The sequence below is a fragment of the Gymnogyps californianus genome, chromosome 1 (assembly GCF_018139145.2).
Source record: "Gymnogyps californianus isolate 813 chromosome 1, ASM1813914v2, whole genome shotgun sequence".
Classification (NCBI taxonomy): Eukaryota; Metazoa; Chordata; class Aves; order Accipitriformes; family Cathartidae; genus Gymnogyps; species Gymnogyps californianus.
In genome coordinates this window covers 90,921,082-90,936,351 of record NC_059471.1, presented here as the reverse complement: position 1 = coordinate 90,936,351, position 15,270 = coordinate 90,921,082, and the positions used below count along the sequence as shown (strand labels likewise).

Here is a 15,270-nt window from a genome sequence, read left to right as displayed (position 1 = left end):
GTTTAACAGTTGATAATTACCACTTCAAGGTTCTGAAATGGCTTGAGTATCCACATCTTAATACCCAGCACAAAGTGGGAAGCAGTTTGCAGCTTTGCCTGCATTCTTTACCAACCAAGGCGGATTTACAATTCAAGTGGTTCACTATAGGCTTGCAATTCTGCTTGTCATTACATTTCTTAGTTACACTCTACCTGCAAACCTACCCAACTGCATCTTTGTTTAGCTGATTCTGAGAATGCCTAAACTGTCAGAGCCAAGAGTACTTCTGAGCTCTTTGACCGGCAATGTCCAGCTCTTGATTTGGGTGAATCCCAAGCGTGCAGCACTTCTTCCTCTTCCCTTCTTATTCCTGCACCTTGGTGTCCATGGGAAGTAGCCTTGTGTCAGGAAGCAGCAGGAGCAGCCTTCTCTGCAAGGGAAGGTGAGCCAGAGGCTGAGGATCACAACAAGGCAGACAGGGGCTGTTTCCTCATCAACAAGGTGTGCATTCCCACAGTACCTCAACAAGTAGAGCGGAGCAGGTCCAGTGACGATGACCAGGGTTGGCCATAGTCCAGTGATCAGCAGGCAAGCCGGTAGCAGGTCTAAGGTCAAGCCAGGAAGTCAAGGCAGAGGGGTCAAAGTCAGGTTGAGCAAAATACAGGGCCAGGCACAGGCATATCTACGACATAGCTCAGACAAGGAGCAAGGGTCTGAGCATAAAAACAACTCCTGAACAAAGTGGGGGAGGCCCCCAACAAGGCTTCTCACAGCTCTGTCTCACATAGCTCTGATCTAAGGTTACACAACTGCATGTATCAGAGCTGGCTTTGAGCACAGGCAGCTAAACCCTAAGGGTGGGGGGAAAGATGTTGCAGAAACTCTGCACCTCACTTAGGGCCATGGCACCCTGCGTGCATGGATAAAAAGAAAAGTATAGGGTGTTGTGGCAAAGTCCCTGATCTGGACAATGTGAACAAGGGGATCACAGAGTACACTATAATATACCACTCTGTCTAGGTCCAGCCAAAAGTAACCACTCAGATACAACATTCTTTAGATTTCTGGTAAGGCATTCTGCTGAGTGACGTGACATACCAATTGAAACATCAGCACTATGCAGTACCAATAAAGGACTTAACAAAGTTAAATGGACAAAACACACTTATCGAGAAGAGTATTTCCATCTCTAACTCAAAGGATGCCTAGGCATTCTTGGATGATGATGATCAGTGGTGATGAAGAGAAGTAATCCTAGGCCAAAAACACTTTCCTCTTGGATTGCTGGACCTGTTTATATGAAATGCATTATAATGCAGCCAAATGCAAAATTGAAACAAGAAAGGCATCCTGCCTCTGTTAATAAACAGCTCTGTTGTGGAAAGAAGGAGATCAGAAAATTATACAGGGAGTCGCAGCAGACAAGCAACCTAACATGACTTCCCAGTACAATAATGACTCAAAAAGGCTAATATGATCCTTTAATGTATGAGGCCTAGAGTAATGAATGTGAGTTGGGGAATGACTATATATGTCTCCGTAGCACTGGTGAGAACAGTATAATTGGAATGCTCTGCGCAGTTCTGATGTCCACACCTCAAAGGGTGTTAGAAATTGGCAAAAGTGTTGCAATGGCCACAAAGGATATCAATGGAATAGGTCTTAAGAGAAAAAAAAAAACGTTCAAAGTGTTAGTTTGCAAGCTCTGTCTATAAGCTAAAATCTGTTACTATTGACAGGGACAATTCCTGTGTTCTTAAATTAGTAGGGAAAGGTGTATCAGGAGCCTAGAAGTGATAAGCTGAATCTGGAAAGTAGTAGCACAGTGTTAATTTTATATAGTAAGAGTGATAAAATCCTGGATAAACAGCCAGTGGGGTGGTGGGCTTTTCTCTCTTGGACTGAGTTTTCAAATCAAAATTGAATGGTTTCCTGCAGAGGCATAGAGATGAGCAGAAGTTGTACTTCAGTCAACAAAAGCTCAGTGTTTAACAGTGCCTTCAGGAAGTTCAACAAGGGGAGCTGATGGTTCCAGCCAGCCTCAAATTTGCTGAACCTCAGACTAGCCAAGATGTTGTCTGGCTGCAGCTGAGATAGATTGAGATGTTAGCACTTCTCACTGTACTTTGGGCTATCAATGACTGCCAAGTACACTAGATGTACCAACACAACTGCCAGGTCACTCCCTAATCCAGTTTTGTTGAAATGATCTAGGTTAGCAAAATCCTGTCTTTACAGAGGGTAAGCTCACCTGATTATTCTGACAAAACTGAAGATGTAGTCTATCTTGTCTGCCAGCAGAAAAGAATGCCAAATGATTTTCCTGTTAGCTACAGACTGTGTATAGCTTTAGAAACCTGGTGGATTGTGATTGAAGCAAGGAATGTAGCCAAAGAACTGCAGAAGTTATTTGAAGATCATAAATATTTGAGATACAGATTTTAGATTTTACGGTGAACCTATAAATCATTTATGCATCTGTCAAACTCATGAATGAAGAATGGTAAAAAGGAAACTAATAATTTTCTAATACCATAACATGAACCTGATTTAATGAGAAATTATATCACTGATTGACCAGAAGGACGGTATTTTTAAATATCTGACTCGGGTGAAATATGTCTGAATTAAAACCTATGGAAAGATGTATGGATTTTAAAAGCCCTCACATTGATTTTCAGATAAAATGCATGATAACTTAAAAGCCTATTTAAATGTAAATTTTTTATTAGCAGCATATCCTATGATATTACTCACAAATGTAAGCGTATTTGTGAACTTGTCAGTCTCAGACAATCAGCTGCAATAACATATGTATTTATACAGAAATTTCAACGTAAGAATTGGGGTAATGGATACATAGTGTCTATTGCCACGGTAGTGCTAGAATGCCTTTTATTCTTTATGCCACAACCTTGAACAGTGTATTAAAGAGCTTAATTTGCCAGCTTTTTGCTTGTTACTCATCTGTTGTTCTGTATCAGCAATGTATTCCTTAAGGCAAATAAATGTAATAAGCTCAGTAATTGAAAGTTATTTCTACACTAATATTTTATAACACAATTCCCTTATCCAAGTGCCATTAGCAAGAGTACAGATCAATTTCAGATGGTATTTAAAAGACTAATTTAAAAACAAAGATTGCTACAAGCCCTCTCTCTCCTACCCCTAGTTTTTCTGCTCTCAAGCTTTAGGGTTTTACCTCCCTGAGAGCGCAGTTCCACTTGGTGGCTGAGCGGAATAATGGCTTGCAGCGGTGATCCTGCTCTTTCCCCTTTCTCCTCCCGCTCCTGGAAGGGAGGTCAGGCCACTCCTTTCCACCTGCTCTGGCACTCATCTGATCCCTAGCTGAATTAGTTCAGTTCAGTAAACAGGCAGAAAACTACATGTTTTTTCTTGATGGGTTAGGTTTTTTGCTGATTCAGGCAAGCAGAATTCTGCCATATCACATGAGTGTTACAACTTGTCAGGTTGGGCAGAAACTTTAAAAGCATCTCTGGGGAAAATAAAGCAAGGAGAACACATTTCAAGGTATCCAATTTCTCTGCTACCATTCTTGTAACGACTGTTATAAAAATGCTGCCACGTTAGTAAAAGGATTTGGCTCACCAAGGAGTCAGGTGAGTGCCAGAGCTGGCACAAGGAAAGCAGTGGCAGCAAGTGCGTCTGTGGGAGTCATCTCTTTCAGCTCCAATGAGCTACCAGATTCGCTCAGCCGGTCTTACGGGACTGCACCCTTAAGCATGCCACGCTGGCAGATGTTTGGGAGCCGTATGAACTCACTTTGGACAAAAAAATAAATTACTTGTATTTAAACACTGAAATGGCCAACCCCCAACAGCATACCTAAATGGTTTTAGATTGCTGGGACCCACAGGTCTTTACAGAGCCCAAAGATCAATTAATCTTTTTTAATGGGAAGGAGCTGAGTGCCTTTATCTGGAAAAAGTTTACAGTGTTGCTTCTCTTCCCCTGATTTTGCCTCCCCAGAAACCTAGTTGCATTAGCTAAGGTGAATTTGTAGATGGGTGTGAGAAAAAAAGGTCTGGGACATGTGAAGGCCTGCTTAAATTGGCTATCTGCAAGTGGAAATATGACAGTGAAGTGCATGGTCCGATAACAGTAAATTTAAATTCAGGATTCCTACTTCTGTATCCAAAATGCCATGGCCACATGACGCAAAGCACTGATCTGACCAAAAAAAAAAACCAAAAAAAACCTGAAATTCCCTTTTGCAGGTTCAGGTTTAAGATATGTTGAAGGTTTGATTTTATATCATTACAGTTTATACCAGATTAGACATAATCTACTTTCAAGCAGCTGGCAGAAAGGTCTAAATCACATCAACCGTCTTTGGCTCAGGCAGCATCAACCAGGCTTCCAATATGATCTTCCCAAGGAATCCATTGCCCATCAAGGAAGGAGGCAACAGTGCTATCAGGAATACATGGAACAGCATATAGGTAGAACATTGCTCATGGTGATACTTTTCCCTTAATCCCCACTTATTATCAAGTAAACACCCCAGTAACATACAACTATGAATGGTGGTCAGTCTAACAAATGGACAGTCACAATGAGAAACACATGAAAAACACCAATATACTTAAATTCCAAAACTTTGTTTTAATGGAGTATTTCTCTTATACAAAAGACATCTTGCTAATCATATCCTCATAACATATTCCACATTCAACCCTTCTTTTTTCCATAGAAAAAGTTAACTTCTCTTGTGCTAATCACCAAATTGAGTCTCAGTTTTACATCTGATCTTAAGATAAAATTTTATTTTTCAGCACTTATACTGGAAGGAACAGTATGCATTTAGAGGATATCAGGATCCAATTCCCCATTGGAAAAAAAGCTCTCTCTCAAGCTAATGATGTACTAAAGCACTGATGGCATAAAAACAAATGCTTGTTTGGTCTTGTTCTGAAACTGAAGTCTTGCCCTCTGGCCAAGAACCAAATGTGCTACCAGATGAGTGATACAGAGACACTGAAGAGCAACATGAAACAGTAAGACTGCCAAGACTGCACTGTATCACCTTCATATCTAAGGCTTTTGTCTGAGTTAAAAAAAAAAATCCACAGAAAAACCTGCAAACAAAAACAACCAAAAAAGTCACAAATAAGTAATCCTTTGTCCGGAAGCATGTAAATCTATTCATGACTGTACCACAAGGAGCTTGGTAACACTCATGTAACATTAGATCTTTTAGCAGAAATCGGACACATCCACTTTTTGCTAAAAGTGTTTTCATGTATTTTCCATCAAAACATAATTACCTGTCTGTAAGGGATTTTGTTTTCTTTTTGGTTTTAAATAGAAAACATTTTTGCCTTTAATTTAGCTTGAATGCTATGGACAGGCAGAACTCACACCTGAAAGTAAAGACTGTTCAAATTGCTAAATATCAATATGAAAAACACTAATAAGTATTTCTAGGACATTCTTGATGTTTTAGCTGGGAAAGAGATGATCTACCCTGAATAAAATGCCATGTACTTTAGGATACATTAAGATATATTAAGAGTTAGAAAGAGAGAAGTGAGTGCTTACATGCACTTATGAGAGAAGGAGGTACACTTATAACTACAGTAATGTAATTTCTGGCACTGCATAGTAAATCAAGTTTCAGTTTCAGTATGGGATACCCATGTTGACATAGTTATCAAAGACAAAGCCTTTCTGTATAAGTTGGTTTAGAAAATTAACTGTGTCAGCAAAATCATTACAGGACAGTAGAATTGCATTTACATTTGAGACTTGTTTGAAAGAGAAATGCCTTGAAAAATTAAACACCTGCAACCAATATTGCTACATCAGGAAAAATTTCTATTGTAGACCTGGTATAGGAGTTAAATATTGCCTTTGTCTATGGCCCTGTGTAAGCAGCATCCTCCCATAAGAAGCAGAACGTTCCCACAATTGGAGTCCAAGGTTGAAACTGCAAAGGCAATGATCCGAGTCTCAGCTGTACCAGGCTTTCCCATAGATACCTTCCAAGTTACAAGCTCATAAAAATCACAGTTAGATTCCACAGTCAGTCTAGTAATATGTATCTGATGGGAGAAGTGCTAGTGAAGCCAACTAAAACCTTACAGATACTCATTTTCTAAAACTTGGCAAGATTTATCTCTGAAGTTAGTGGACCCTCTCCCTAAAAAAAACAAAACCAAACCCACAAAAAACTAAGAAGAAGGAAAAAGACTAAAAAGGCAAAAAGAAACCTTCTGAAGTCCTAACATAACAATGTTGAGAAAACACTGATGAATATAACAGGAAACAATCTAGAATGGCAAGGAAATGTACTAGACAAATAAATGTTTTCCCATTAGCGTGATACTTTTCAAATGAAAAATTTGGTAACATTTGATATTATTAAATTTGTTTTGGAATTCTAAGGATTTTTTTTCCTTAAAGGATGTTTGGTGAAACGTCATTGTTTTCTACTCCAGGGACCCAACTGACTTGTCTGCAAACTGTAGACATCACTTCATTGGTGCAGTGTAACAGTTCTCCACTACTGCAAAGCCAATAAAGGGCTTTATCATATTTGTGTCTGTGGAAAAACATGCATTTCATAAGTAAAACCAAAGGTATAATAATCCAGATTTTGGACAACCTGCATTTGGAAAACAAGGTTTACTTGAGGCAGATAACTCACCAGTGCTTTATATAGCTTTATATAAAAGTGCCTTTTGTGCCATTTGTAAAGAATATCCCTTCTGAGTCCAATTGTGAAGAAATACTTAGAGAGAAATGACTATATGACTCTATACCTATGTAAACTGATAGGGTAGGACTGACTTCACAGGAAAAAGAAATTGCTGAGATCCAGCCTAAAGTCATTTTGTTTCTAACAAATCCAAAGCACTCAATGGTATTTGTGTAAAGAACATGCATACTTCTATTGAAAGAAATATGGCTTTCCAGGGGTGATTTAGACATCCCTTGGTAGCAGATACTGATGGAGCACGTACAGAAAGTTGCTTGCAACTGGCTACTTTCTCTATCTAAATCTTTGCCAAGGTTCTTCCAGATCACACAAAATGTAAAATGTTTCTGGTTTAGCCCATATGCAGCACACAGAAGTAACTCTTTACTTTCCGTAGCGATCAAGTACTCCTCTCTGCTGCACCCACTTTTAGTTAGCCCAACCGAGAATGTAAATGTGCTTATTTTTCATTCAAGAGTAAAATCACATTTGGACAATCACTGTTCCCCTATCCCTCCTCTGTAAACATCAAGGCCTGGAAGGATTATTTCCTTGCTTTGGAGTCCATATGCCACTTGGAGGAGATGGGTCTGAGAAAAGTGAGTATCTAAGTCTAGGAGGAAAGATTCACTTCAGGACAAGCGGAGCCTGAAAGAAAAATGGAAGTGTTTTAAACTGATGGATGGAACAACAAGAGATCAGAAAGATGGGCCACACATTGCAAAGCAGAGGAAGGGAATTATTCATGGAGGATGGTTTCATAGGGGATCCACATAGATGCTGCAGGGGTGCCAGCCCCAGGGCACCCTGATGGAGCTTTGCTTGCCCCCCAGCCTCACACAGCCACCCTAGTTTGGGCAGGAACATGCCTGCTTCTCCCTCCCTGCACAACAGCACTAAGGTATTAATTAGGCGCATGGGACAGCACTTAGGACAGGCATATGCAAAAGCCCTTGGTATCATTAGCAGCGTCTCCTTTTTCCCCTCCTGCGGGAATTTTATTCTTTGGACCGATTCCGCCCTCCCTCCCCCCAATACACCTTTTCCCTCTCCTGCCTCAGACCAATCGGCTACACACCGGGAGGGCCGCAGGCTCGGTCGCCATTTTGCGACGAGGCCCCGCGGGGCTCTCAGGGGGCGGCGGCAGCGGGAGCTGCCCCGCACGGGGGTGGCGCTTGGTGAGGGCAAAATGAGAGGGCGGTGTCAGCTGCCCGCCTCGTCCCGCCCTGCCCTGCTCAAAGAAGCCCGGGATAATATAAAAAGGGGCAGGGGCCCGGGAGGGGGGGAGAAGGGGCGTCCCGCCGCCCCGCACTGGGCGAGGATGGGGGCGTTTGGCCGCTCGTCACGCCGCAGCCTATAGGCAGGTGCGGCCGGCTCGCCGGCTCCCTCTAGGCAGCGCCGTCTCAGGAAAGGAGGAGGAGGAAGGTTTTCTTTTTTCCTATCTCCCCCCCCCCCCTTTTCCAGACACCCACACCCCCCCACCCTCCCACACACCTCCAGACCCCCCCACCCCCCCCCGCCGGCTATAAATAAGTTGAGAGCCGGGCAGAGGGCGAGCAGTGCTCGTCTCCCGGCGGGCTGAGGCGGCAGGGATCGCTGCCGCCCCGCCGAGCCTACCAGCTGGGCTCCCACCCCTGGGTGCCGTAGCCCCTGGGTGCCATGGCGTGCGTGGAGCGCTGCCGCTGCTGCGCGGACAGCAGGCGGCACAGCAGCATCCTCTACAACATCCTGAGGAGCGAGGAACGGGCGGCGTCGCCGGCGGGGCAGGGGCCGAGGCGGGAGCAGGCGTCCCGCGGCTGCCCGTGCGGGTCGCGGCGGCGGGTGGCCCTGAGGAGCCCGCAGGTGGCATGCAAGGCGGCCTCGGCCGTGCTGGTGAAGACGCTGCGCTTCGTCCAGAACGTGCCCTGCTTCCAGGAGCTGCCCCTGGACGAGCAGCTCCTGCTGGTCCGCAGCTGCTGGGCGCCCCTGCTAGTGCTGGGGCTGGCGCAGGACCGGGTGCACTTCGAGACGGTGGAGAGCGCGGAGCCCAGCATGCTGCAGAGGATCCTCACCACCCGGCGGCAGGGCGAGCAGCCCCCGCCGCGGGAACCGGCGCCGGGCCGGCCGCACCACAGCCCCGCCGGCGGCGGCGGCGGCGGCCCGCACCTGCCCTCGGCCGGCGAGATTCAGGCTATCAAGGGCTTCCTGGCCAAGTGCTGGAGCCTGGATATCAGCACCAAAGAGTACGCTTACCTCAAGGGGACGGTGCTCTTCAACCCGGGTGAGTGACGGGACGGGGCGGGGGGGGTCTCTCCTCTCACGGGGAGCCGGGGAGCGGGCTAGCGCGGAGCGCCCACCTGTATCCCCAGCGAAGCGGGGTGGACCAGGGCCTTTTTCTCAGGGGGAAAGAGGTGGTGGAGGAGGGGGACGCGGAGGAAGGTTTCACCCACTGTCCCCTCCTCAGGGCCCCGGGTGGCAGGCAGGGAGCCGTTAGCGGCCGCCCCGCCTGCCGTTATCGCCTGGAGGGGGTCCGGCTGCGGCTAGGTCGGGGGTCCCGGGGCCTGGCGCCTTCCGCAGAGGTTTTCCGCGAACAAAACAAACCCGAGACAGTCGCTTAGGGGAAGTTAGGAGTCAGCAGCGGTTCCCTGTTCGTTTCTGAGCGGGCCGCCTGGCGGCATCTCCTCCGAGGGAGGCGGCTGGAGCGGGGGGACCCTCCCCGCCGCCGCGGGTCACCGGGCGTCTGGGGGTGGCGGGTCTGAGCGTGCTGTCCCCGGGAGGTTTGCACGCCCTGGAAAGCAGGCAAGACAAGGCTCAGGGCTTCCAGGAACAAAGTGCTGTTTCGGCTTTGTGTGTAGCATTTATGGTGGAGGGTTTTTTAGCCATCACCTCTCTTTGTGAAGATTTCCGTAGATGCAGCTCTGCCAAGTGATTGATTATCATGTCGGTGACTTACCTGAAAGGTAGCTGGCAGGTTAGATACGGCACTTTCTAAATATGCCACTATCGTGTGAAAGTGGGACATGGCTCTTCCTGTGCTCCCACTGTCGAACTGTTAGTTAGACTGAAAAGGGGAAATTCTGCACTCTGTCCTTCAGTATCCGTACTATGGTTCACCAGGAAACTTTCTGTTGTACGTTGGAGTTAATGCTTCTTGCCACTTGTAATCTGGAGCTACTCAGAAACAGTTGTCAAAAGATGCCATAAATGCAAATAACGCATTTTGTGGAAGTGAACAAGTTAACAAGTTATTTTTATTGTCTTCCCCGCTGTTTACAGATTGCATTTGTCACTCTAAAGGTGCTTTGGCGAGCATTCTTCGATCAAAGTTTTTGTTTTATCAGCTAATTTATTTAACATTTAAGTGAATGTTGGCAAACGTTGTATTTCAAGTTTGTGCAGTGAAGAAGAGTATTGAACACCCAGAACACCAACATATTAAGATTTTGAACTGCCCTATAAAATTTGGCGCGTTGATTCTGCATACAAGAAGTCCTTTAGCAATTTCATTTGTTTCATTCCTTGAGTGATAAATACAATCTGTAAGCTGTTAGTAGTAGTTCTGTTAAGAAGAATGTTTTATAGACAAAACCTATTTAAACAAAATAATTGATTTTTCTTTTCAGATCTACCTGGACTGCAGTGTACACAGTACATTGAAGGACTGCAGAGGGAAGCACAACAAGCTCTAAATGAACATGTCAGACTCATTCACAGAGGTGATGAAGCCAGATTTGCCAAGCTGAATGTTGTTCTATCCTTGTTGAGATCTATTAATGCTAATGTGATTGCTGAACTATTCTTTAGGCCCATTATTGGAGCAGTGAACATGGATGACATGCTTTTGGAAATGCTTTGTGCAAAATTATAAAGGCATGTAAAATAATGAAAATAAATCCAATGCAAAGGAAGCCCTAGAGCAGAATAGTGTAAAGTACTGTAAATAAACTAACTTATTGTTTTTACATAGATAGTATTTTTGTATTCCATAATAAAATATTCTTCAAGTTCTGAAATTAATTTTTATTAAACACAGTGTTTTTGGAATAAGATTACAGTCATCAAAGCAAGCTTTAAGGTTGTGGAGAATGTCCATATCCAAAGTCGACTGGCTGTTCTTTTACCATGTCTCTGAATAAAGATCACACTGTATTGTACTTTCAAGGTGAGTAATCCCTGCTTTTTCAAAATAAGCAGCAGTCTAGGTTTAGATCTTAAACCTAGCTGGCATACAGAAGGGGGAATGAACAAGCCATTTACTTCGCATATTTCAGTAATATTAAAATACGGTACTGTAGTCAATTCTGCTCATAGTTCAAATACTGGCTCTATCAAAGGCTTACTGCAGTCAGTGAACAACTTCTATTGACTTTAACAGAGTTGAAGTCTATAAAGAATATTAAAGAAAATATTCACCTAAGATTTTCTTCCATATGGGGAAAATGGGTTAGGAATATTTTGAGACTTAAAGTAGCTTTGCCAACTTTGACACTTGCGGTAAAACATTCCATTCAACACATGCTGGGCTCCAGGAGAATAAGGTAATGCTATTCCCCAAGACAGCAAGCAAACAAAAACACCTCTAAAAATATCCGAACAGCAAATGCTGAATAGGGTCAGGAGAACTACTGGTGTGCACTCCGCGCTCTTCTTTGCTTTTCATCTAGGTAATTGCTAGCCAGGATTTTGAAAGCCAGATTCTTCTCCTATAGAAATACAAAATTATTATGCTGAAACATGGTGTACCACTGGTACCTCCATCAGAATTTGTCAGCTAGCATGAAGATGTCTTAATTAAGCATTGTGCTTACACTTTTTTTTTTGTCTTGGGCTTGATGCTTTCTCCCAAAGCAGTTGTGTTTTTATTGAAAAAAATCCAATTTTAAAAGGAAAAATCAGTGATTTAAGGGGGATTTGTTTCATGGTTTTCCTTTCTCTGTGTGCAGTTTTCTAGCCTTTCCCCTGGGGAATATTGGTAAAAAATGGAGAGAGAAGTGTGACAGTGTTCCCAAAGTAAAAGATACCAGTAACTCTATGTATCATTCACATATATATTAACCACTAGCAATAGGAGGTGTTTTTTTAAACACAGTTAACAAAGTTGAGGCAGTTGCTCTCCTTAATAGGAGGCGTGCAGGGGAGAGAGGAAGGAGTTTGAAGAGCTTTCTTTTGCTGCCACCTTGCGCAAAGGATAATTGCAGCTCCTACGCTCAGGTAAGGAGCAGGGGGGACTCTTGTTGTACCTACTCTGCCTTTGGAGAGGTAGCCAAACATTACTAGGAGGACAAGTTCATCCATAAGTATTATCACTGAGACCTATATTGCCATGGCAGTACGAATCTGACCACAGAATAGGATACTGTCACTGAGCAAACAAAACAAAGCAAGAAATACAACCTCCATCCTGAAAAACAATGGTGTAGCTTAAACGCACACTCTTTGGTGCTCACGTAACTGGGTAGGGTTGCGTGCCCTGAGGAGCTCCCCAAAAATTCCAAAGAACAAAAAGTATTTAAGTAAAGTGCTCTTCACTACCAGTTCAGACTTCAGACCAGTTCGGACTATAATACAGCAGGCTTAGTCTTATGTTAAGTTGATGCCTTTAAATGTACACACACATGCATGTAAACATATATAGCAAATACATACATATGGAGAATATTTATTGTGTATGTATAAATGTTCTTTGAGTTTACAATAGCTTCTGAGCTTATCTAACATCTCTGTAGCATAAATGTATGTACATGTTTCCCTCCTGCTCTGTAAACAGCATATAAGCTTACAATAGTTAGCTTTCAAGAATGCCTGAGAAATCTCTTTTCGCAAAAGCACAAAGCATGATGATAAAACATTTAAATAGTGGTTAGTGGCAGAAGATAAATTTTGGGTAAGGACTCAAAAAAAAATTCAACAGCCTCAGATTAAAACAACTTCATCACCACTGAGAATTTGTTCATATGCACACTAGTGTTCAGACTTTTCTGCTGAGTGGCAGAAGAGACTTGTTGGCAGTACTCCTAACGATGAATTGTAATAGCTGAGCCTTGGTCACAGGCAAGGATTTTCAGCTGAAGAGTCACTGAGACAGTTTGGATCTATTGTGCCACTAAATACAAAAGTTTTCATGACTCAGGTGGACCTGCTTACATCTCTAGGTTTGATATCTGAACAAATTCTGTATTCTGCTCAATTTTCTGAAGTTGTCATGAAAAACACTGCTTCTGGGCACAGTGAATCTACCTTGAAGTCGCTGTACTCTATCATATTTCTCTTGGACCAGCAATACTGTTAGTCATTTAGCTGTTGTCTATTCAAATGGGAGCACCTGGGAACAGTAAGTAGGAAATCTGAATGGGAAAACCAATTTATCAAGGCTTTCTGCAGAGAACTGGCAAAAAAAGTGTCTCTTCATAGGTCAGAGGAACAGGAATGACAAAGCAAGAAATGAAAAAAAGACTTGTAGGAGGAACCAAGCTGAAGACTTGGAGATCCACATGGGAATGGGAGAGAAGAGACTAGTATGGTTCTGGAAGAGAGCGGGGAAGGGTCTGATTTTAGTGCGGGGACACTGTGCCAAGAGCTGGCTGGAAGCAGGTGGAGAGAGATTGTAACTCAGAAGACAAGCCACAGCTTGAGCAAAAGGGTGCCTGTGGGAGGACTCTGTGTCAAGTCCAGAACATATTGCAGAGCAGGGAAGAACCTACCCCAGAAGCTGACACAGAGGAGGACACAGGCATCCTCACCAACCTGCTGGGGCTGGGTGGCCTGTTCTCTCCTCCACTGGTGCCTCTGCTGAAGAAGGGGCCGCAGGGGCATCTGTGCAGGCATGAAGACCAAGCTGCTCAGTCTTTGTCTGTGAGTATATGGTGCTCACAGAAGTCAGCAAAACTACTGTGTTGCCCCAGACCTTTGACCCTGGGTGCTCTACAGCACAGTTTTTCGCTGGGTAGGAGAAGTAGTGGGCTGGATCCGTTTCTGCCCCAGCTCTGTCCTGTGCAGGGTGGGTGAGCTCTGAATTGGATAACCTACATGGCCATGGCCACCACTGTGACGGAAGAGGTGATGATCTCTCTGGATATCCCTGGCAGCAGAGGTAGGACAACCTGCTGGAGGGCTCAGGCAGGCAGGGAAGAAGGGAAAGCTGGGTGTGGGAGAAGGATGCTTCCGTGGCAATGAAGCCTTTACCAGAAGGAGTGGGGGTCAAGACCCTCCCACAGCTTCAGGTGCCCAAAGGGGTAGTGGGTGAGACCTGTGTTTGTCAGCTATCGGGGACTCCCGCAGAGGTAAAAGCCTGCCTCCAGCCCCATCTTCTGCCAAGCAGTGCTGCGCTGTGCTGTGAGCTCTGCGCTGTTGGACGCAGCCTAGCATTTCTCCTCACGCTCTTAAATGTACCAGTAAAGACTACTTTCCCGTTCAGATATTAACATGCGTTCTGAGGATTTTAAAGCATTTTCTTCTCCATTTGCTCTCTATCCCTAGCATTCTGGGCATGAATCTCCTCATAAGCACGTTTTTTTTCAGCCCTCCAGGATGTTAGAGACATTTTAACTAAGAGCAGCCTCCCAAGCAATTTAATCCTGCAATCCCCACAGTGACTATCTCAGATAGATAGAAGCAGTGCTTTACAAAAAGCCATTCCCACCCACCTCAGCGCAGATGCCCATTGCTTGTGATCAGGACTGTGACACCAGCAGTCCAGACACCGGCTTCTAATCACAAAGCACCATTTGGCAGCGCTACACGATATCCTTTTCTCTGAAGAGATCTGAGAAAGGATAATTTAGAAACCAACTTGCATTTTTAGTTAATATGGTTATGAGTGTTTCTTTTAGATAAGAAAAAGCATGGCATTTATTTATAATCTTACTTTTCCAAGTTTAATATATAACCTTTGGGTAGTCTTTCTAATAGTTTATTTTAAACTTTGCAGTAGTTTGCTATTGTGGATAGACTATGAATGCTGTTAATGCCTAATAAACAGTGACTTTGCTCCCAAAGGTGTGGTTCTGCAACTTAAATTTTCTTGTTTTGAAGTGACCTCATGTACTGGCTTGAATTTATTCTACTGTCAGTCATTTTCATTTCTCTTCAAAGACAGAACTTATTCCTCTAGTGGACCTTCTGGGCATTGCAATATATGGCAAAAATAAAAAAAAAAACAACAAAACAAAATAAAATAAAATAAAATAAAATAAAATGTCAGGAAGCCAGTTGGTGATCTGTTTTTCCTTCATTGAAAAAAAGTCCTGAACAATGTGAGCAAATATTATATCAAGACATTTTGAAATTTTCAGATGCAGCTTGAGATCTGCACACATATACTGCCTCAGCACTCTTAACATTTATTTTAATTATGGAAGTCTAGGATTTTAAATCTGAAATGTACACAAGTAAGATTCAATATCTGAAACAACTAGAGACTGGCAGAAGAACTTTGACAAAGATGTCCTTAAATCAACAAGCACTGTGAGGTCACAGGGCTATAACTTGTTAGCTGGCACTGTACGCAAAGCCACAAATCGTTCACGTTGTTGATATAAATCAGTAGTCATTTCACTGCTTATGTCAGCAATGAAACTGGCCCAGCTTCT

General features: G+C 43.7%; 1 protein-coding gene across 1 annotated transcript; it reads left to right on the top strand.

Moving 5' to 3' along the window:
- The first annotated feature begins 8,362 nt into the window (after positions 1 to 8,362).
- Positions 8,363 to 10,843, top strand: NR0B1 (nuclear receptor subfamily 0 group B member 1). The gene is made up of 2 exons (XM_050914146.1): positions 8,363 to 8,963; positions 10,306 to 10,843. The coding sequence occupies exons 1-2, from the start codon at positions 8,363 to 8,365 to the stop codon at positions 10,548 to 10,550; spliced, it is 846 nt and encodes a 281-aa protein (XP_050770103.1). The 3' UTR covers positions 10,551 to 10,843.
- Positions 10,844 to 15,270: the final 4,427 nt, after the last annotated feature.